The sequence below is a fragment of the Anolis carolinensis genome, chromosome 3 (genome assembly GCF_035594765.1).
Source record: "Anolis carolinensis isolate JA03-04 chromosome 3, rAnoCar3.1.pri, whole genome shotgun sequence".
Classification (NCBI taxonomy): domain Eukaryota; kingdom Metazoa; phylum Chordata; class Lepidosauria; order Squamata; family Dactyloidae; genus Anolis; species Anolis carolinensis.
The window spans coordinates 257,470,930-257,492,669 of NC_085843.1; the positions used below are offsets into that span (position 1 = coordinate 257,470,930).

General features: G+C 41.5%; 1 protein-coding gene across 1 annotated transcript; it reads left to right on the forward strand.

Annotated features, from left to right (window-relative positions):
* Window positions 1-775: 775 nt before the first annotated feature.
* tm4sf4 (transmembrane 4 L six family member 4) lies at window positions 776-14,037 on the forward strand. Its single transcript, XM_003218191.4, has 5 exons — window positions 776-1,161; window positions 2,037-2,126; window positions 7,360-7,511; window positions 8,500-8,689; window positions 12,474-14,037. Exons 1-5 carry the CDS (start codon window positions 991-993, stop codon window positions 12,489-12,491), a joined length of 621 nt encoding a protein of 206 aa, XP_003218239.3. The 5' UTR covers window positions 776-990; the 3' UTR covers window positions 12,492-14,037.
* The last annotated feature ends 7,703 nt before the right edge of the window (window positions 14,038-21,740 follow it).

Sequence of the window (21,740 nt, forward strand, 5' to 3'; positions counted from 1 at the left end):
TCTCTGATGGACTAGTTATACATCTGATTTAGTGGATAAATGTTTGAGTGTGATGAGGCCCTTATTCATCAACTTTATTTAGTCCATGGGACTGCAGTTAATTTTTAAAAATATATATAAATAGAAAAGGAAAATCTTGGCCAGTTGTTTCATATAAAATATCCACTGAACTGTGCAGAAACAGCAGTCAACAAACCTTTGCTCTATTTATGCAATTTCCATGTTCATGGTTCATTTCATTGTTTGATTTACAGCTTTTATCTTATTCTTATTCCCTCATGAGAACAGATTAACTATTGGTGTATTCACTTAGACAGTATTGATTGTGAGGACTTCCTGTGAGAATGGGCGATGTAATGATGAGACATCAATTAATGAACAATTTTGATTTCCTGTGAGCCTAAAAAAACTTGAATTCCCTCTTCTTTTCCAGGGTCTTGTGACATCTGGAAGACTATCCCATTTAATATAGCATGAGCTTTTTATTTCTCTCTATTCATTGTCCTTGCTAGTTCATGCAATAATAAAAGTGTTAGGTGTTACAGGAATCTGTGTTGCTATTCCCCCCCCCCCCTTTCTACATAGTTTATTAAACAACCACATTGCCAAAAATAATCCTCCATCACTGGGAAAGGTATATTCCAATAATCTTTTTCCAAATGGCTGACTGATGGTAGAATATTAACAGAGATTGCTGGTCGTCATGGTAAATTGAGAGGCTGGTCTCAACGTAATCTCATTGGGGCGGGGGCAGCGGGACAGAAATGTAGAAAAATGAGATAATGACAGTGTAGCCTTATAAATAAACAGAGCTCTTTTTTCTGCCAGGCTGAAACCTCCACTAAGAGAAGCCATCCCAAAGCAGGAGCCAAAACACAAGTGGGTTGTGTTAAAAGATAGCACGGAGCTCTTCTTTAAATCACCAAAGGGATCCCAGGAAATCTTGCCCTTCTTCTTCTTTAGTGGAGTTGACAATATCGTTGTGCAAACATGTGTTGCGGAGGATGTGCAAAATGCCTTGGATTTACACTCATTCCTCTGACGGTGCTCTGTCCTATTGCCAATATTTTGTTGTTTTTCCCGGGAGGAACCGTTCAAGATAGCGATGGTATTACTAATGAAGTTTGGTATTTTGGAGGAATCCTGGGTTCTGGTGTCCTGGTAAGTATGTCGAGTATTTATCATTTTCATTATTGGCTCACATCTATAAGGTTTGCAGAAGTTTGGCATATTACAGTCTTAGTTGGAAATTATATTTACAGTAATTATTACTTTTGCATTCTTTTGCATTTTTATCTCCTGCCTTCCCATTGTGGGGGGAAATCATTCAATGTGTAATAAGAAAAACACATTAAATGACGGACTGAAAATTCAGAAATAGTATAATATTGGGTCGTTTTTGGAGGATAGGATCACTTTTTTTTGCTAGATCAGTCTTTTATTTATTTATTTATTTCATGTCAGGAGAGACTTAAGAAACTGCAAGTTGCTTCTGGTGTGAGAGAATTGGCCGTCTGCAAGGACGTTGCCCAGGGGACACCCAGATGTTTTGATGTTTTTTACAATCCTTGTGGGAGGCTTCTCTCATGTCCCTGCATCGGAAGTTGGAGCTGACAGAGGGAGCTCACCTGCTCTCCCCAGATTTGAACCAGCAATCTTTAGGTCAGTAACCCAACCTTCAGGTCAGCAGTCCTGCCCGTAGAAGGGTTTAACCCATTACATCAACTTCATACTTTTTTCAGTGGTAACAAACAGTGCTGTAAAAGCTAGTGTTTCTATGAAAGACATAGAATTTATAGTCAACCATATGGTCAAACATAAATTTTTAGTCAAATAGTCGCCTTTTAATCCTTTCAGTGGGGTCTGTTTTAAGTTAATATGCTTTGAAATGCATCATTGGACCAAAGTCATCCTGCTGTTTACTGTCAAGTGGACAAACTGTGATATTAGTAAGAGAGACAGTATTTTAGCATTCACATTAAATTCAATTAAATTGAGAACTGTCATGCACTAAAATACTTCATTGTTATCATCAGATGGTGTTTCCTATTTTGGTCTTTGCGGGTCTTAAGAACAATGATTGCTGTGGATGCTGTGGTAATGAAAGCTGTGGAAAGAGATTTGCCGTAAGTATAAAAGTCTAACTTCCAAATAAAATGGAAGCATATACATAATTTTTAGTCTATTTGTTTATGGATTTTTAACACTAGCACTAATTTACAAACAAACAAGAAAACATTAGAAAGTGATATACATCAAGAAAGTAAAGAAACAGGAAAAAAAAAGAAAGAGAATTACTAAAACACAGAGCGGCTCTGATCCCCCATCCTAACTGTAATTAAGAGTAATACAAAGATTAAATATAATAACAATTTATTACGTGCCTCTCCCTGCACCTTGAGGCAAGATACAACTTCGTTAAAACAAGTGATAAAAACACTCTTAAAAGACATACAACAAGATACACAGAAGTAAAACACAAGTAAAAACCCACTGATGAAATGCAGATTAAAATTCACAGCTTGAAATTGACTGGGTAAGCCTGCCAGAAGAAATTCGTCTTCTGGATTGCTGTGAGTTTTCTGGGCTGTATGGCCATGTTACAGAAGCATTCTCTCCTGATGTTTCACCCACATTCTCAGAGGTTGTGAGGTCTGTTGGAAACTAAGCAAGTGAGGTTTGTATATCTGTGGAAGTTCAGGGTGGAAGAAAGAACTCATGTCTGTTGTAGGAAAGTGTGAATGTTGCAATTGGCCACCTTGATTAGCATTGAATGGCCTTGCAGCTTCAAAGCCTGGCTGCTTCCTGCCTGGGGGGATTCCACTCTGAACATTCCAGACACATATAAACTTCACTTGCCTAGTTTCCAACTGACCTCACAACCTCTGAGGATGCCTGCCACAGATGTGGGTGAAACGTCAGGAGAGAATGCTTCTGGAACATGGCCATGCAGCCTGGAAAACTCACAGTAATCCAGTGATTCTGGCCATGAAAGCCTTCAACAACACAATGAGCCTTCAATTTTGTCTTAAATTCCGACAGCATACACAATAGATAGATGGATGGATGGATGGATGGATGGATGGATGGATGGATAGATAGATAGATAGATAGATAGATAGATAGATAGATATCTCATTCTACCGTTACAGAGCCAACTAAATAGTCTTATAATCACACATTTCTTATTTCTCAAGTTCTTAAACGGTTTCCAGTCTTTCAAGAAATCTGTAGTTGGCTTATCCTTTAGAATTCACATTAATTTGGCAGTTTGGGCTAATTCAGTGAACTAAACAATCCATTCCTGGATAGAAATATGTATTTTAATTTGTTCTTATTGACATGTACCATCAAGTTGGTTTTAAGTTAAAGTGATCACATGAATGAGAGACCTGCAGATGACCCTGTTACTAACATCTCTTTTCAGATCTTGCAGTTGTAGGTCTGTGCTTTCCTGTAGTGTATTCCTCTGCTACTCCTTCAACTTTACCAAATATTAGCATATTTTGCAATAGGTCATTCAATTTCATGTTATCTCCATAGTATAACAGCCCCAACCAGTGTTTTTCAAGATCTGCTCCTCCAGGTGTTTTGGACTTTAGCTTCCAGAAATCCCAGTCAGTTTACCAGCTGTTAGGAATTGTGGGAGCTGAAGTCCAAAACATCTAGGAGATCACAGTTTGAGAAACTCTTCTCTAAGCAGTTCATATTATTCTGTTCCACATTTTATCTATTTTGTCAGGTAGTCTGAGCTGAAAAATAGAGATCAGCCCAAGGTCATTTAATGGATTTCATGGCTGAGTGGAAATTTGGATCTGGTGCTTTCAAAGTCCCAGTCAAACATTTCAATTATTGCATCATGCTTATAATTGAATAGACTACATTTGAGCTTTTCAGTGCAATGACATATTAATAAATGAAAAATCATTTTAGTCTTTATGTCTGGGGAAAATTGATCAGCTTTCTCATTTCCTGTCCAGTTTATATTCTAGCAAAGTAATTAATAGGTTGTGTATCTCCTTTTTGCCAAATTCCTTGAACTGTTAAGTTCTGGTTGGATCCACTCCATATGGCACAAACAGATCAGATACATAACAGTTGACTCCTCAATGCTATATTTGTAAAAAAATAAAAATAAAATCGAACATTACAGTATAACATAATAGCAATAAAACAGCTATCAGCTAGGAGCAACAGATTTGCAAATCATTGCAGAATATGTCAAGATAATGGCCAAGAGAGGTGGCCTGAATCAGTGCAAGAGCTCTACAGATGCCATGGATGGTTAGGAAGAAAATAAATTGGTCATAGAGCAAATGAAGCATTAATTTTCCCTTGAAGCCAAGATGACAAAACTGAGACACTTGTAGTTTGAACATGTTATGAGAAGACATGTCTCACTAGAAAAATAAATGATGTTTGGTAATGCAGGCATCAGTAGGAAAAGAAGAAGATTGCATTCCAACTCTGAGTTGGCAAAACCTGAGTAGAGCTGTTAAGGGTGACTTGAAGGTCTCTTCTTCATTGGGTCACAGTAAGTCAAAACTGACTTTTTTCATGACCCTCAAGGCCCCTCTCAAAACCACACTGCTGAAATAGGATAGCAACACTGGAATAAAGTGACAACCAAGTTGCTTCCTTTCACTGGCCTTCTGGTGGTTTGCTACAAAATTTATATTGCTCATGGGAGAAATCTTTTAAAGCTAACAAATGCCTTATATATGTTGCCATTGTTATTGACAGCATAATTTCCTGCTAAATCTTGATAGCACAGGAGGTGCAGCCTATAGTGGGAGACAATGCATTAAAGTTGTTAATCCCTGATCTAGACCAAAATTAATTCATTTCCACTCCTCCTTTGTTCCATGAATCCTTACATGCCCTGAAGGCAACAAATTATCTCTGATCTTAGACGCTAAGCAGAATAGGCTCTGGTTAATACTTGGAGACTGCCAACAAATACCAGGTGTCATATGCTATATTTCAGAGGGAGGAATTAGCAAAAATACCTCTGACGATTCCTTGTCTAAGAAAAACCTATGAAATTAATGGGGCATCCATATGTCAATAAGCATCTAGAAGGCACACACAATTCCATAAAGCTTCTTCCTAAGTAAATTTGTACAGAATTGCAGCTTTTAGTCTTCATGTGATTTGTAGTTTATATGTTTAAGAGGCTTACAACAATTTCAGGAATAATGGCATATACTGAAATAAAATTGAGAAGATGTGGGAAGAAAGGATGAATACAAAAACAAAAACAGTAGACCATGGACATTCTACAGATATATACCATAAACCCCACTTGCCTAGTTTCCAACAGACCTCACAACCTCTGAGGATGGCTGCCATAGATGTGAGTGAAACGTCAGGAGAGAATGCTTCTGGAACATGGCCACACAGCCTGGAAAACTCACAGCAACCCAGTGATTCCGGCCATGAAAAGCTTCGACAACCCAAAAACAATAGATATATAACAACTTATTTGTGTAATCTGAAGATATATAATTACAAGAGTAAAATTAAACTGGAATTCCAAAGACAGGATTGCAGTTAAAAAAAAATATTTTAATTGAGATTTGAAAAACGTAATTGAAGAAGCAGTCCACAAACGTTCAAGGAGAGAATACCAAGAAGAGAAAACAACAAGGAAGAAAAATAAGAGTAAAATATTGGGTTGAATAAGGAAGGTGGACATCAAGGAGTGAAGATCCAAATAAGTCAATAGTAAGAGATGAGAACTGAAAGATAACAGTGAACTAAATTATATAGTATTTTAAAAATGGAACAAGACACTAATATTGGATCATAAAGATGTCAGCAACAAATCAGTGAAATGACATCAAAAGTGGAATAACACAATCAAATTCCTGGTGATGTTAGCAGTATGATGTTGGATAGACTGTAGATAAGCCCTGAGACTAAGCAAAGACTAAAGAAGCAAATTTAACACTAATGGAAGACTTATAGATTATATCTTAGTGCAATGGCTATGGAAACTCACTGGGCAAATCATACTCACTCAAAGGAAGGCAAGGGCAAACCTGCTCTTAAAAAATCTGCCAAGAAAACTTCATGATAGGTTCAATTACTAAAGATGAACTATGCAGAAAAGCATATAAAATAGGCCTGTCATTTAGCAGAATAAACCTTAAGGCTGCAATTCTACACACGTTTAATTGGGAACCCATTGGAGCTTTTTTTGAGTAGATGTCGAGAGGAACACCAAAACAAAAATCATAATCAACAGCTAGGCAATATTTTTTTTTTCTTAGAATCAACACATTTCTCTCACTATCAAACTATCAAACAAGCTTCCGAGTTTCGGAATCTGAACATTTGCTCATTCTGGCAGAATTTGCATTGCTGGCCTATTAAAAGGTATAATTTAGGGACACACACAGCAAAGAGAGAGCAATTCATAACTCAATATTTTTTTAAAAGAAATGTAACATTTGTGAATCACTGTTAGGTTTAGATAGTTATTGCTGATAACATTGTGATCCAGGTTTGATGCAATGAATTTTCATCCTCCTGAACAATGAGCATGGTATTTTCAACAAGAAACAGAGGAACAAACCAATTTCCATTGTTCCCTCCCATGTCTGCCTTGTTTCCATCACAGATTTTGTCCCCTCAAATGATTGGTCCTCCTATATATTACATATTTTACATCAAAGAAGAAAATTCAAAAAGAATTATTTTGAAACTGCGGCTCCTAGAATCCTCCAGACAACATAGTGAGATGTCATGTTGGCTGAGCAAGTCTATAAATTGTAATCCCAACAGTAGCCCTTTCAAACTGTATTATTACATTAACCCTATTATTGTATTATTACAGAAAATTATGATCTGCTGTGGTCTGCAATTATTTTATCTCCTATTTGCAAAATGGGCATCACTACTGTTGCTCTAAATTACACTGCTAAAAATTGAATACTTTTTGGAAAGAACAGAGAAAATACTCAGAAAAGTACACAGAAAAAAAGCCTTTGCTGAGGATTCCTTCATTGCACATAATGTCTTTTGCATCACACTACGGGTTTAAGTAAAAGAAATGCTACACTATGGTTCCTCAAGTCTTACGTTTCCTACTTCTGGTCTAGAATAGTATTGAAGATTCAGGCCACTGAAGACATACATTGCTAAATCACTAAAAATCAATGCCTTTGATATGAGAACTTAACATTTGATCTGCCGGGTCATGGATGAGTTAGAAGAGTTCAATGGATTTGATAAGCTCCAAACTCTTTACGTGTTTGATGGACATGTTTGTTTATAAGCTATAAACAAGTCAGCTGGATGGATTTAGAATCTTAGATGGACTTTAATTTCTATTCTACCTTTCATTTCTGGCAGATGTTTACATCTGTAATATTTGCAGCATTGGGCGTTTTAGGTGCTGGATACTGCTTTATTACATCTGCTGTTGCTCTGAACCTAGGACCAAAATGTCTCATTACCAACCCAACCAATGACTCCAAGGCATGGATTTATCCATTTAGGGACGGGTAAGAGATACTCTAAAACTCTGTCATAGTTGTTACAGAATTGAGGAGTGGGTGTAATATTGGCACTGTGTACTCTCTTTGTGTGTGTATGTATACGAGTACAGATCCATAAGCATATCAATAGTATTATCAATGTAATGCATTAGCCTTGTTATATGAATCCATATTTTAATTACCAGTATTTTAATTATTGTTTTACATTGAGTTGTTTCAATGTTTTTGGTTTTAATCTAACTGTGTATTTTATTATATATATGTTTATGGCATTGAGTTGCTGCCTATTTGTAAGGCTGCTCTGAGTCCCCTTCAGGGTGAAATGGGTGGAATATAAATATAGCAAACAAACAAACAAACAAACAAATAAAAATGTGAATGCATTTTTTCAATGATGCATTATTTTAATTACTAATAATATTGATGCCTAATTCTGCAATATTTAAGACTCCAAAATTGCATCTTTTGCCCATCCCTCAGAGTTCAAGCTTTCTTAAACAATTCTTTCCTAAGTACTTTTAGAGCCCGATCTCATGAACTCATAAACTCAATACCGCCCAGCTTCACACAGTTGCATATGCCAGATCCTCTTCAATTTTGCTATGGAGCTTGCCAGCTCCCATCCCATGATCTACGTCTACTTGCAGCGGGGCTTCGTGGCAAAACTGAAGAGGGTACACTACTGTGGTGGCAACACGGGACCCTTCCCATGTTGCATTAGGATCAAGGGGGGAAGCCGACTGGCAGACACTTCCCCCATGGGATGGAGTAAAGGGGAAGCTGGTTGATGCAGGGCAAGGGACAACGGGTTCTCCAAGCCCACCACCGGGCATGGCCAGATTCACCACGATCCATGGCCATTCCAGCAGCAAATGTGATGAGGTCCATAGTCATGCGCACACATTAGAATGCATCAACAGGACAGGCCTTTCTTTTCTTTTCCTTTTGTTTAACAGATAGTAAATTTCATCCATCTTTTCCTTTTTTTATACAGGGACTACCTCAGCAACCATGACTTGTGGACACTTTGTGAGTCACCCGAGTCCCTTGTGCCCTGGAATTTGACCCTTTTTTCTCTGTTGCTGATCATGAGTGGAGCTCAGATGGTGCTCTGTGCCATTCAGGCTATCAATGGACTCCTGGGAACAATTTGTGGCGACTGCACGTGTTGTGGGTGTTGTGGGGTAAGACCACTTGTGTAGCCATACTGTTAGGCCGATGGGGCACCTGGCTGGAGCACTAGCAGCTGGAGAGCAGCACTAGTGGCAACTCCTCCATCCAAGTTATTCCTCCTGAATTACCACTCCTGCATTTGCAGGAATTTCATTTTTTAGACCTGTTCTGCAGCCTAAACTAGCCTGTGGCCTTCAGGTGTTTTGAGGGATACCAACCATCCTATGTAAAACTGAAATTTTAAAAGAGTTAAATCACTATTCCAGTTAACTTCTGTACAAGGAAGCCTTGGCCTCAGCAAGCAAAATGCTTGTTGCCATTTTACTATGTTGATTGGCTTACCATTTTTCTACTTTTTAACTGGAAGCACAATGGGAAGGGGTTAGCAGGTTTTAGGTTTAAGTCTTAAAGAGGACCATAAAATGAAAACTTGTGTGATTACCATCACATGTGTGTGTATATAAAAATACCCCACTGAAGACCAAGTATCCATTCTAGAAAAAGGAGGAAATTTTGCAGTCACCACCACCAGGATCCCAGTAGAAAACATCATTGCCAATGTTGAATCAGCAATTTACCAGCTCCCTGAGGAAGAAGCAGAGGAGGTAAGAATGGAAACAGCAAGGATCCTGAGAAATGCAAAACTCCCCCCCAGCAACATAACGAGAAAAGAAAGACAGGCCATCAAAGATCTCAACTCAGATCCTGAAATCATCATTCTTCCAGCTGACAAGGGGAATGCCACAGTAATCATGGAAACAAAACAATACAAAGAAAAAATCAGACAACTTCTAGATCTGTCACGACCCAGGCTGCAGAGCACCAATAACCATACACAGAGGCCAGAATCTAACTAATATCTTTATTGAAGGAATATATAAAGTTAATAAAAGCAAGTGTATGAAATAGTCCAGAAATAGACCTTTCAGGAAAGGTCAAAATTAGTCCAAAGAAACAATGTCCAATATGAAATATTAAGGTCCAAAGTTGTAATCCAATAACCGAAACACTCACTTTGCCAGGCAAAGTGAGGGGAGATGACAAGGTCTTTTAGTCCGTGAAACTTGAGCGAGGCTAGGAAGTAACTTGATTCTTGGGAAAACGAGGCTTGATTCAAGGCAACAAGGAAACAAGGAACAAGAACAAGATCCGTGGTAATTTCTTGGCAAAATCCGGGAAACAAGACGAGGCTGAGTCTTAGAAAGCAAGGCAGGATTCGTGGAGTAAACAAAGCTGGGAACGAAGGCTTGGCGACAGGAACGGAGGCTTGGAAGCGGAGTAGCTGTCCACACACGCTACTCCGGTTGCTGACGAATTGACTCCGCAAGATCCCTTTGTGGGTAAAACACCTAAATAGGGTCCCGTTTTCCCGCCCAAAAGCAGTTCTCTGGAGAACCAGAAACGAAAGCTATTTTCTGAGTCCAGATGCATGACTCCCTAAAGTTTCCCATGGGAAGCAGGCTTAATCAGCTGAATGCTTAGCAGCTATCCTAGCACTCCTGCGAGACGCCTGATCGACTCCTCTCTGTTGTTTACAAAAATCATGGCGAGAAAACGTAGGAGATTTAGGCTCAGGGCTTGTTTGACAGACTTCTGGAAGACAAATCTCTTGCAGGTGCAAGGTTTCCAAATCTGGCTGGGAAAGTTCCAATTCTGACTGAAACGGCGAAAAACCCAAGTTTTCCTCTTCATCTGGCACCACAGTGCCAGGAATGGGACTACATTGCCCATGGGTCATCACAAGATCCCACAATTTACAAGAAAGTGAAACAAGACCCCACTAACAAAATCACCAGAAAAACAAACACTCTAATCAAGAACTCCTCCATTAACTTTGACATATGCCAACAGCTGTGCAAATCAGAAGCCCTCCCACCCAGGCTTTACGGACTCCCCAAAATCCACAAGGACTCCATCCCACTCAGACCCATTGTAAGTGCCATTGGATCGCCGACTTACAACCTGGCAAAATTTCTGGCTACACAGCTACAAACCCACATTGGGCTCACTGCACATTATATCAAGGACTCTACACACTTTATAGAAAAGATCAGCAACCTCAATCTAAGCACCAAGGACATCCTGATCAGCTTTGATGTGGTGTCCCTTTTTACCAAAGTCCCAGTAGCTGACACCCTCACACTAATCAAACAAAACTTCCCAGAAGACATCACAGCCCTGTTTCACCATTGCCTCACCACTAGCTACTTTCAGTGGGACACTGGATTCTATGAACAGAAGGATGGAGTGGCCATGCGGAGCCCTCTCAGCCCAGTAGTAGCAAATTTCTATATGGAATACTTTGAAAAACAGGCCCTAGAAACAGCACCAAAAAAGCCAACTGTTTGGTTCAGATACGTAGATGACACCTTCACAATTTGGAGCCATGGAGAGGAAGAACTCAGCAAGTTCCTGGACCATCTTAACAGCATCCACCCAAACATCCAATTCACCATGGAAAAAGAAAAGGAAGGAAAACTGCCATTTCTAGATGTTCTGGTCATCCGCAAACCCAATCAACAATTGGGCCACACAGTTTACAGAAAACCTACACATACAGATAGATACCTTCATAAAAACTCCAACCATCACCCAAGTCAAAAAAGGAGCACAATCAAAGCCCTGACAGACCGTGCACAAAGAATCTGCGAACCTCACCTCCTCCAAGGTGAACTCAACCACCTAAACTGGGCTGTACAGGCCAATGGATACTCCACCACAGACATCAGAAGAGCTGCAAGGCCAAGAACAAGCCATGAGAGTCAAGACAAAGATCCACCCAGAGGAAAGGTGTCCTTACCATACATCAAGGGAACTACTGACCGCATAGGGAAGCTGATGAAGAAGCACAACCTACAAACTATCTACAGACCCACGAAGAAAATCCAACAAATGCTACGGTCAGCGAAGGACAAGAGGGATCCTCTCTCTTCTGCAGGAGTCTACCGGATACCATGCAGCTGTGGACAAGTCTACATAGGGACCACCAAACGCAGCGCCCAAACAAGAGTCAAAGAACATGAAAGGCACTGCAGACTAATGCAACCAGAGAAATCAGCCATAGCAGAGCATTTGATGAACCAGCCTGGACACAGAATACTATTTGAGAACACAAAAATGCTGGACCATTCTAACAACTATCATGTCAGACTACACAGAGAAGCCATTGAAATCCACAAGCATGTGGACAACTTCAACAGAAAGGAAGAAACCATGAAAATGAACAAAATCTGGCTATCAGTATTAAAAAACTCAAAAATCAGAACAGTAAATAAAAAGCAATACTCTGAAAACAGAGGATTTCCAGACATGAATCAACCTAGGGCAGTTAACGACTCTAAACAAAGGATGCCCCAGAGGCAGGAAGAAGACAGCAGATAAGCTTTTCAATGCTAATTAAAGTGATTAACTACACAACATTCACACTGACCTCTCTCACCCTAGACTTTCCACAGATATATATTAACCTCTTTGCTTAGTTTTCTCCATACCTCACAACCTCTGAGGATGCCTGCCATAGATGTGGGCGAAACGTCAGGAGAGAATGCTTCTGGAACATGGCCACACAGCCCGAAAGACATACAACAACCCTACCCCCAAAAAGTCTGTAAAAGCTCCAGAACTTGTACTGTTTAGTATTCTGGACTTTTTGTTTTGTTTTGTTGAGTAGCCATGTTGGCTGCGATATTCTGGGAATTGGCATCTGAAACAGTAAAAGTTTTAAGATCTGGCAAAGCTATCATTTTTAAAAACTATTGCCGATGTTAATTTGTCTCTTTTTCTTTTTCTTTTTAGGGAAATGGCGCAGTGTAAAGCATATCTGGAATCAGCAGTGATTGTGCTCTGAAAATATTTAGAATACCTTTCCAAGCATTTCTCTTGCGATGATGGGCTGCATGCCATTGAGCAAGTCTAGAATGGGGGATATTTATAATGAGCCCAGATTCCCTTTCCCTTCTGTTGATTGTTTACATTTCCCAATGACTTTTGGGGAACAAGATATTTATTTTTGCAATAGGTTCTTTTCCAAGCCAGATTTTTAGGTCTAAACACCTATGCTCTGTTTTCTCTCCAAGTTACCATTGTAATTTGAGCCAAAGAGAAGACAATTCAGGATTTCCAGGAATGAGAAGAAAGCAATGATTTTAGAAAGATGAATTAATCTGAATTTGCTCCTACATGCATGTTCCTGTAAAAGAAAAATCTGAAGTTCCTCTCAAACTAACTACTTGCTCAGTTCCTGCCAGATACCTTGTTCCTTTCCGGGGGGGGGGGGGGGGGGGGGAGGGTTGTGCGGGTACCTTGTTGTAAAACAAGGAAAAGTTACTTTTGCAGACTTTAACTCTCAGAACCCAGTGGACATAGTGGCTGGGGGAACTTCTTGTAGCTATAGTTCAAAAAGTAACTTATCCAACCTCCAATTGTTGATAAGCTTTAAAAGGATAATGTAATGATGGTTGTCATGTATGATCATGCATATAAAAAGGTTGGGGTGCTTTTTAGGGCCTTTTACTTCAAGCTAACACTCTCCAAATGTCTTGTACTGCAGCTCCTATTATTCAGACAACTGGCTGTGGGTCATAACGAAAGTAATCAAACATATCTGAAGGACCTCTGGCTTGTGGGAAGTTGCTTTAGGATGAGAACGTATCCACAATCAAATGCTGTAAATATTACCAAAACTGGGCCATTGTTGTAAAGTGGTCATTCCTGTGGTCCTGGAATTGTATCTGAATTATAGGCTTCCTGGCTGGACTTGATGAAGCCCATTAACCTTATCCAACCCCTTATCCAATAGAGAAGCTGTATGCACTTTTAACAGGAGACTTCTATACTTTGAAAGCTACAAGGCAGTTTTTCCGGTCAGCAGTGAGATAAGAAATCCCTGCTTCTTAGTGTTTGGACACATTTTCTTTTTTTTATTACCACTCCTAGAATTTACCAGTCAACATAGCCATTGGGTTCCAAGAGCTGCAGTCCAAAAAAGAACATTTCCAAGCTCTGCCATTATTGTGCCTCCCATACTGAATCTCAATTAAATGCTGGAATTAATAAGCACCCCCAAGTATTGCTCTCGACAGGTAAATCTCCAGTTCTATGTTTTTGTGCCTTTCAAGATATAGGACCAAAGTCAAGAGAGAGAAAAAGAATGACAACACCAGTTAAACCTTAGAGGACACATATTTGCATGACATCTGCCAATGTACCACCCACTGTCTTTTTGTTATTATCCTTGATTTATTATAGCTTCTAGAATTACAGTTCCACATATCTGTGCTCCCTTATCCAAAGTTTTGTTTGTATATATTCTAATATAAAGAGCATTGTGCTCCACGGTAGAAAAAAAATCTGAAAATCACTGAACTGTTTTATTTCATTTTGTACTTTTTGTAAACTTATCATGTGCTATAAAGTATGTAAGGGTTCTCTTTCACTGACAGAGTTATAAGACAGGATGCTATTGACTACTCCATGAGTAATTTGGCAGAATCCCTGCTCATGTAAGACTGGGGACATTATCGCATGAAGTTGGTGGCATGGGTTTGAAGTTTCACAGCCATGAATGGAAGTGCTTGCCACTGTATGACACTGTTGTGAAGTTGCTTGAAACCAGTGTTCAACAAAAGAGTACTCCCATTTTTGGAAAGTCGAAAGTGCTTTGAATCAGAATTCAAAGGGTTTTCAGGTGGTGTGATAATTCAAAAGTATTTCTGCAGTGAGCTTGAGGGTCGTGAGGTGTTAATGTGGATGTGTTGTTGAACTACGTCACTTCTCTGTGGTCAAAGTGCTAGTCCTCTTCGTGAGCAGATTGAGGGCCCTTCTACACAGCCATATAACCCAGAATATTAAGACAGATAATCCACATTATCTAGTTTGAACTGGGTTATCTGAGTAAACACTGCCATACAATCCAGTTCAATGTGGATTTTTTACAGTCTTAGCTTCCTTCTTTTGTCCTTTTACTTCCTTTAAAAATACATGGAACTGCACAATTTCATGGCCAATTTTAGGCACAGTTAGGAATTTCCCTTCTTGATTAAATCTTTCTGTATTCTTTGCTAGATTTCCTTTGTGATTTTGCAAACATCCCTGCAGTTTACAAGCCAGCTCCTGCAAACTTAATTCAGCCATTGCAGGTTTGACAATGAAAAATAGATCTCCCCCTTGCAGAATACACGAGATAGGGGAAATACTTGTAACTGCAAAATGCATCTCTACATTTTTATTAATGTTTAAAGTATTTTAAAAGACAGTGTTTGTCAACTTGCAAAGTAATTATTTGTGAAGCCCCAGTTTAACAAGATTTTGAACTCACATAGTTATGCAATTCTTCTGGGGGAAAACTTAAAGAGGGCACAGACAAAGGAAGGCAATGCAGATTGCAAGGAGTGACATTCAGGCAGCTAAAAACACTTGCAGGTTTCTTCAAGCACTTGAGGAACAAATAGTTTCAATAATAGGACTGGCTAACCTGGTGCGCTCCAGCTCCAAACAAGATGGGCTTGCAATGCCAGGACCTGTTTTTAGAGCCTTTTGCAATAAAGTCCTGAGAACAGCAACAGCTGATGTCAGGGCCGGCCGAAGAAAATTTACAATAGTAAGCGGGGATGGGGAAAAGCGCCCCCCCTCCCGCCGGCGCTGCGGGAGGCGTGGCCATGTGCCTCCCGCGGCGCCGGCGGGCCCCGCCTCCCCCGCCCTGGCCCCGCCTCACGCCCAGCGTCCCCTGGCCCCGCCTCCCACGTAGCGTGGGAGGCGGGGTCAGGGCTAGTAGCGTGGGAGGCGGGGCCAGGGTTGGCCCCGCCTCCCATCCAGCGTGCCCTGGCCCCGCCTCCCACGCTGCGTGGGAGGCGGGGCCAGGGCACGCTGGGCAGGAGGCGGGGCACCGCCCTGACGGTGCCCCGCCTCCCGCCCAGTGCGCCCTGGTCTAGCTGGCACCCCATTTTTAGACACACCCTATTTTTAGTTTGTATGGGAGGAAAGCATGTCTTAAAAGCAAAGAAACATAATAATAACAATAATGATAATAATTGTTGTTTTATGTTTGACGTTTTGTTCCTATGTATACAAGCTACTGTAAGAAAATTGTGAGTTCGTTTACTATTTCTCTAAGGAAAGTAAAGCATTTAATGAGAGGGAAGATACAGTATTTATGTATTACGATACACAAACAGGAAAGATATTTCCTAAAATTCAAATGTCACATGTAAACATAAAAAGTGTTATTAATTATAATTAAAATTCCACTTTCATCTATATATATAAAAGAGTAATTAAATTTCGGCCTAGGACAAAACAACAAAACTACACATCCTAGAAACACTAAACTTGGCAGCACAACCCCTCATCCATGCCTCTACGTTCATACAACAAAAAGCTCCAGCTACTCCAGAAAATGCTTTGAGACTGCAAGGCTATTCACTGCTATTCCACCTGGCCAACAAAGGATTCCCATAAGGCACAGCAACGCGTGGCCGGGCAAAGCTAGTAATATATATTAATAGAATTTTAGATATATACAGTATTACATATTCCAGAAACTACACATCCTAGAAACACTAAACTTGGCAGCACAACCCCTCATCCATGCCTCTACGTTCATACAACAAAAAGCTCCAGCTACTCCAGAAAATGCTTTGAGACTGCAAGGCTATTCACTGCTATTCCACCTGGCCAACAAAGGATTCCCATAAGGCACAGCAACGCGTGGCCGGGCAAAGCTAGTAATATATATTAATAGAATTTTAGATATATACAGTATTACATATTCCAGAAACTTGGTTACTTATTGGGATCTGATGAAAGAAACACAATCTTTTGAAAAAGTTGTACCAGCACTCAATTCAGCCCCAGTATTTTGAAACCTTGAAACCGTCTGTCTATGCATATACACTTGAGAGCAGACATACTGTAATTCTATAGGACTTATTGCGAAGTAAACACACATAAGACTGCACCACAGATGTCTATCTATGGATAGACAGAAATCCATAGTGTTTTTTTTATTGTGCCAGAAGCTAACATACTACAAGTTGCTTCTGGTGTGAGAGAATCGGCTGCCTGCAAGGGCATTGCCCAGGGGACGCCTGGATGTGATACCATTCTGCTGGGAGGCTTCTCTTATGTCCCTGCATGCTAGGGCTGACAGATGGAAACTAACCCTTTAGGTCAGCAGTTCAGCCAGCACAAGGATTTAACCCATTGCGCCACTGCGGCTCCATAGGAGTGGTGATGCAAGCCAATTTTCCTTAAATAACTTCAAAACCAGACCACCCACCACATACATTTGTTTACTGTTAGGACCTACATCAAAGGTCTTTTTGTAGATCCCTTTGCTGCACTTGGATAGGTATGCCATGACTGATGACAGGGTTTTAGCCACTGTGGCCCCTTGTCTCTGGAACATTAGCCAGTTGATTTCCCCCCCTGCTATTTACCTAGGCTTCAGATGAGGAGCTCTGGTGTCCCTCCACATGTTTTGGCCCATTTCCTAAACCAGTCCTGGACAATACAGTCAACACTGAGCAATTAAGGGAGCCACAACAGCCAGTGTACTTTAGTGATTTGCGCACTGGACAACAACTCTAGAGTTGTTCCTGCTGAACAGCAGATTCAGTTCCTGCTGATCCATGGAAGCCCACTGGGTGACATTAGGTGAGTCACACTTTCTCAGCCTCAGTGATACATTGGCCTTAGGGTTTGCCATAAGTTGGAAATGGCTTGGAGACAACGCAACAAACAGGGCCACAGTTGCTCACTATAAAGAATGCTTTTAGTACATATGATTATTGTACTTACAATATGAATTTGCATTTTATTGTTGCTAGCCTTTCCATTACTGATTGAATTTAAATGCTATCCTTAAAATTTCTGTAAATGGCTTTGGGATTCTGTTTATACCTGAAAAAGGGTATACAGAAGCAAGCATGTCTGAAATAAATCACAGATATATTGTACAAGACTCTGTTTTTCAATTTGCCAGGGAAGACTCAGAAGATGGTATTCACTCTTCTGGCAACATAAGATATGTTTGCACCTGAAACTTTTTCGTATGCAAAGTGGGTGCTGTGCCAGGGAGCTACAGTACATTGGAAAATGTGGGTGACAATACTGTAGTCATCTTTGTAGACTTATGGAAGATCTACACCACAGAATGAATGGTCTGGTACTACAGTACTTTAACTGCCATAGCTCAATGTTATGGGAAGTGTAGTTTGGGCAACAAAAGGAACCAGCATTCTTTGCAGAGAAAGCTACTTTGTAAAATCACAACTCCCATGATTCTATACCATTGAGCCATGGTAGTTAAAACGGTGTCAAACTGTATTACTTCTACAGTGTAGAAGATGCACTCTAAGTCACAAATAATCCTTAATTGTTTCTGATGCTTCCTCACTGTAAACGAAATAAAGGTATGTTGTCAAAGGCTTTCATGGCCAGAATAACTGGGTTGCTGTGTGTTTTCCTGGCTGTATGGCCATGTTCCAGAAGCATTCTCTCCTGACGTTTCACCCACATAAATGTCAGGCATTCTCAGAGGCTGTGAGGTCTGTTGGAAACTAGACAAGTGGGGTTTATATAGCTGTGGAATGTCCAGGGTGGGAGAAAAAACTCTTGTCTGTCTGAGGCAGGTGTGAATGTTGCTATTGATCACCTTGATTAGCATTGAGTAGCCTTGCAGCTTCAAAGCCTGGCTGTGTCCTGCCAGGGTAAATCCTTTGTTGAGAGGTGTTAGCTGACCCTGATTGATTCATGTCTGGAATTTCTCTGTTTTCAGAGTGTTGTTCCTTATGTACTGGCCTGATTTTATTTTAAAAAATACTGGTAGTCAGATTTTGTTCAATTTCATGGTTTCCTCCTTTCTGTCGAAACTGTCTACATGCTGTTGTTGAAGGCTTTAATGGCTGGAATCACTGGATTGCTGTGGGTTTTCCGGGCTGTATAGCCATCTTCCAGAAGCATTCTCTCCTGATGTTTCGCCCACATCTATGGCAAGCATCCTCAGAGGTTGTGAGGTCTGTTAGAAACTAGGCAAGTGGGTTTATATAATAATATCCAGGGTGGGAGAAAACTCTTGTCTGCCTGCGGCAAGTGTGAATGTTGCAATTGGCCACCTTGATTAGTTTGTGATTCCTTTATTTTAATCACTTTTAAACTTATTTATCATGCAATTCTTTTGACACAAAATAAATGAATAAAGCTTGATTAGCACTGAATAGCCTGGCAGCTTCATGCCTGGCTGTTTCCTGCATATGGGAATCCTTTGTTGGGAGGTATTAGCTAGCCCTGAATGTTTCTGAGTCTGGAATTCCCCACAGAAATGCTGGACCACTCTTAACAACCACCGTGTCAGTCTACACAGAGAAGCGATTGATATCCACAAGCATGTGGACAATTTCAGCAGAAAGGAGGAAAACATGAAACATGAAAACATTTCCTCCTGACCTCACAACTTCTGAGGATAGAATCACTATGCACAAACCTCTTTATTCCCCCACCCAGAACATTCTACATATATATATAAACCTACTTGCCTAGTTTCCAGCAGACCTCACAAACTCTGGGGATGTCTGCCAGAAATGCAGGCGAAACGTCAGGAGAGAATGCTTCAGGAACACAGTCATACAGACAGGAAAAAACACAGCAACTCAGTATCCACATGCTTGTGTGATAATAAAATAAAGATAGAAATGTGTGCGCAAGCATGGAAACAATTTCCTCGCCTCATGTACTTCCAACTCTTCTTGAAGGCTACTTCCAACGAGTTGGGACTCTCCGCAAGCAGGACCCTCTCCGAATAATTTCAGAACGCCAGACCACGTTTTTCCACCGCCCAGGCTGCCTGGCTGCCTCTGGAGCAGTGTACTCTACCTTGCTTCCTACCCCCCCCCCCCCCCGGCCCCTCACCCTGGCTGGTCCCGGCTCCGCTCGTGATCGGCGAACCGGGAGCAGCTCCAAAGGCGTGCAGCGCTCTCGTTGGCAGAGCCTGCCGCCCATCTAACGGAGGGTGAAGGGGGAGGATCTGCGTGAGCATAGGCTGCAGGGCGGCCGCTGCCTGTGCCTGTCGGTGTCGGGGGCTGGTGCGCGAGGGGAGGAGGAGGGGGGCTGCGCACGCGCTCGGGTTTGGAGGAGGAGGAGGGGGGGCTGCGTGTGCGCGCTGACTGGCTGGCTGGCAGGCAGGCTCTCGTGCCCTGTCTCGGCCAAGATGGCGGCGGGGGCGGCAGCAGCGGCGGCGGCGGCAGTGGCCCGGCTGGAAGGCCGCGAGTTCGAATACCTCATGAAGAAGCGCTCGGTGACCATCGGCCGTAACTCCTTGCAGGGCTTGGTGGACGTGAGCATGGGCCACTCCAGCTTCATCTCCCGGCGGCACCTCGAGATCTTCACCGCCCGCCCAGGCCCCGGCCGTTTCCAATAACAACAAACGGGCGAGGGTGTGTAGCGCAGGAAGCGGGGCCAACCCTGGCCCCGCCTCCCACGGCGTCGACAGCGCCCCCTAGCGGCTGCGCCCGAGGCCACGGCTTAACGGGCCTCATAGGTCAAACCGGCCCTGGCTGATGTTTTCCATGTCACCACTCCCATGGTGCCCTGGCTTCAGGAATCCCTAACACAACAAACCAAGCATTCTCATGAAGGTGTATTTGGAAATACATTCTATTAACTCCAGTGGGCCTTTTGTCCTAATACATTGAATTAGGACTGCAAATGCAAGTCTTCAAAGCTGCCACGGAAATATCGCCCCTTGTCTTCATTAGGTATCTAATATCTCCATGTACAATGCCCCCCACCACCAAACTAAGCAGTGGCAAATGGGCTACGTCAGATCACAAGCCCACACCCATCAGCAACTATTTGGCTCCAGGGGCAGCAGGACAACTGTCACATAGCGACCCTCAACTGACTACCTTCACTTTCTTTGAGCACAAGTGCTCAGCCACAAAACCTCCAACTTGACTACACTGGAAGAGTTTTATGCTCAATGAAAGTCCTCGAAATTCCACAATTTCATACCTAGAGCTTGGGCTATTCATTCCTGGACTATATTCATTCTTTCCAGTCTGCAAGAGCAACTCTTTCAAGCTCTTTATTGTGCCTACAAATCTCTTCTGACTTACGGTGACCACAAGGCAATCCTATTACAGGGTTTTCTTGGCAAGATTTGTTCAGAGGGGGTTTGCCGTTGCTTTCCTCAGAGCCCGAGAAAGGTCACCCAGTGCATTTTCATGACCAATCAGGAATTCAATCCCTGGTCTTCAGAATCATAAGCCAATGTTCAAACCACTGTGCCATGTTGGCTTCTTCCAAGCTCTGTTCATATATAAATGTATACTAAAATGGAAAAGGAAAGAAGTTGCATTTTTATTGCTGCAGCTGCTGCAGTATTTCTAGCATGGAAAGCCATGCTATATGCTTCAGACTTAGGGTGGCCTTAAGTCTAAAGTTTAGGGTGGGGGACCGTGTAAATGACCTTGGAAGTCCGCATCTGGCCCGCAGACCTTCGTTTGGGGGGGGGGGGCTGTCATAGATAACTGTCTAAACGTTGGTAAAGTTTAACACAATAGTATCGATCTTTGTCAGTGTAGACCAATAAACATTCCAGGACATTTAGATAACTGAAAGTTCAGTGACACCAGCTGATAATGTTACCATGATAAGGCCTCTGTACTTTTAGGGGAATGTCACACGCATGCTTTACATTTGGTTTTATCTCCATTAATTATCATTGCATCTTTTTTAAAGATAGCTAGGAATTATATGTTTGATGAAGTCTTGGATAATTCTCCATTACAGACCTTAGACCTCATGAATAGAAACATTTCCTCCGTAATGGCAGGAGCCCAATGGACAAAAGAGAAATACTTAAGACTCATGATGTGCATGACTATTGCTGATAGTCAACACGGATTTACCAAAAACAAGTCATGCCAGACTAATCTGATCTCTTTTTTCGATAGAGTTATGAGTTGGGTCAATACAGTGAATGCTGTGGATGTAGTGTACCTGGATTTCAGTAAGGCCTTCGACAAAATCCCCCACGACCTTCTGGCAAACAAACTAGTAAAATGT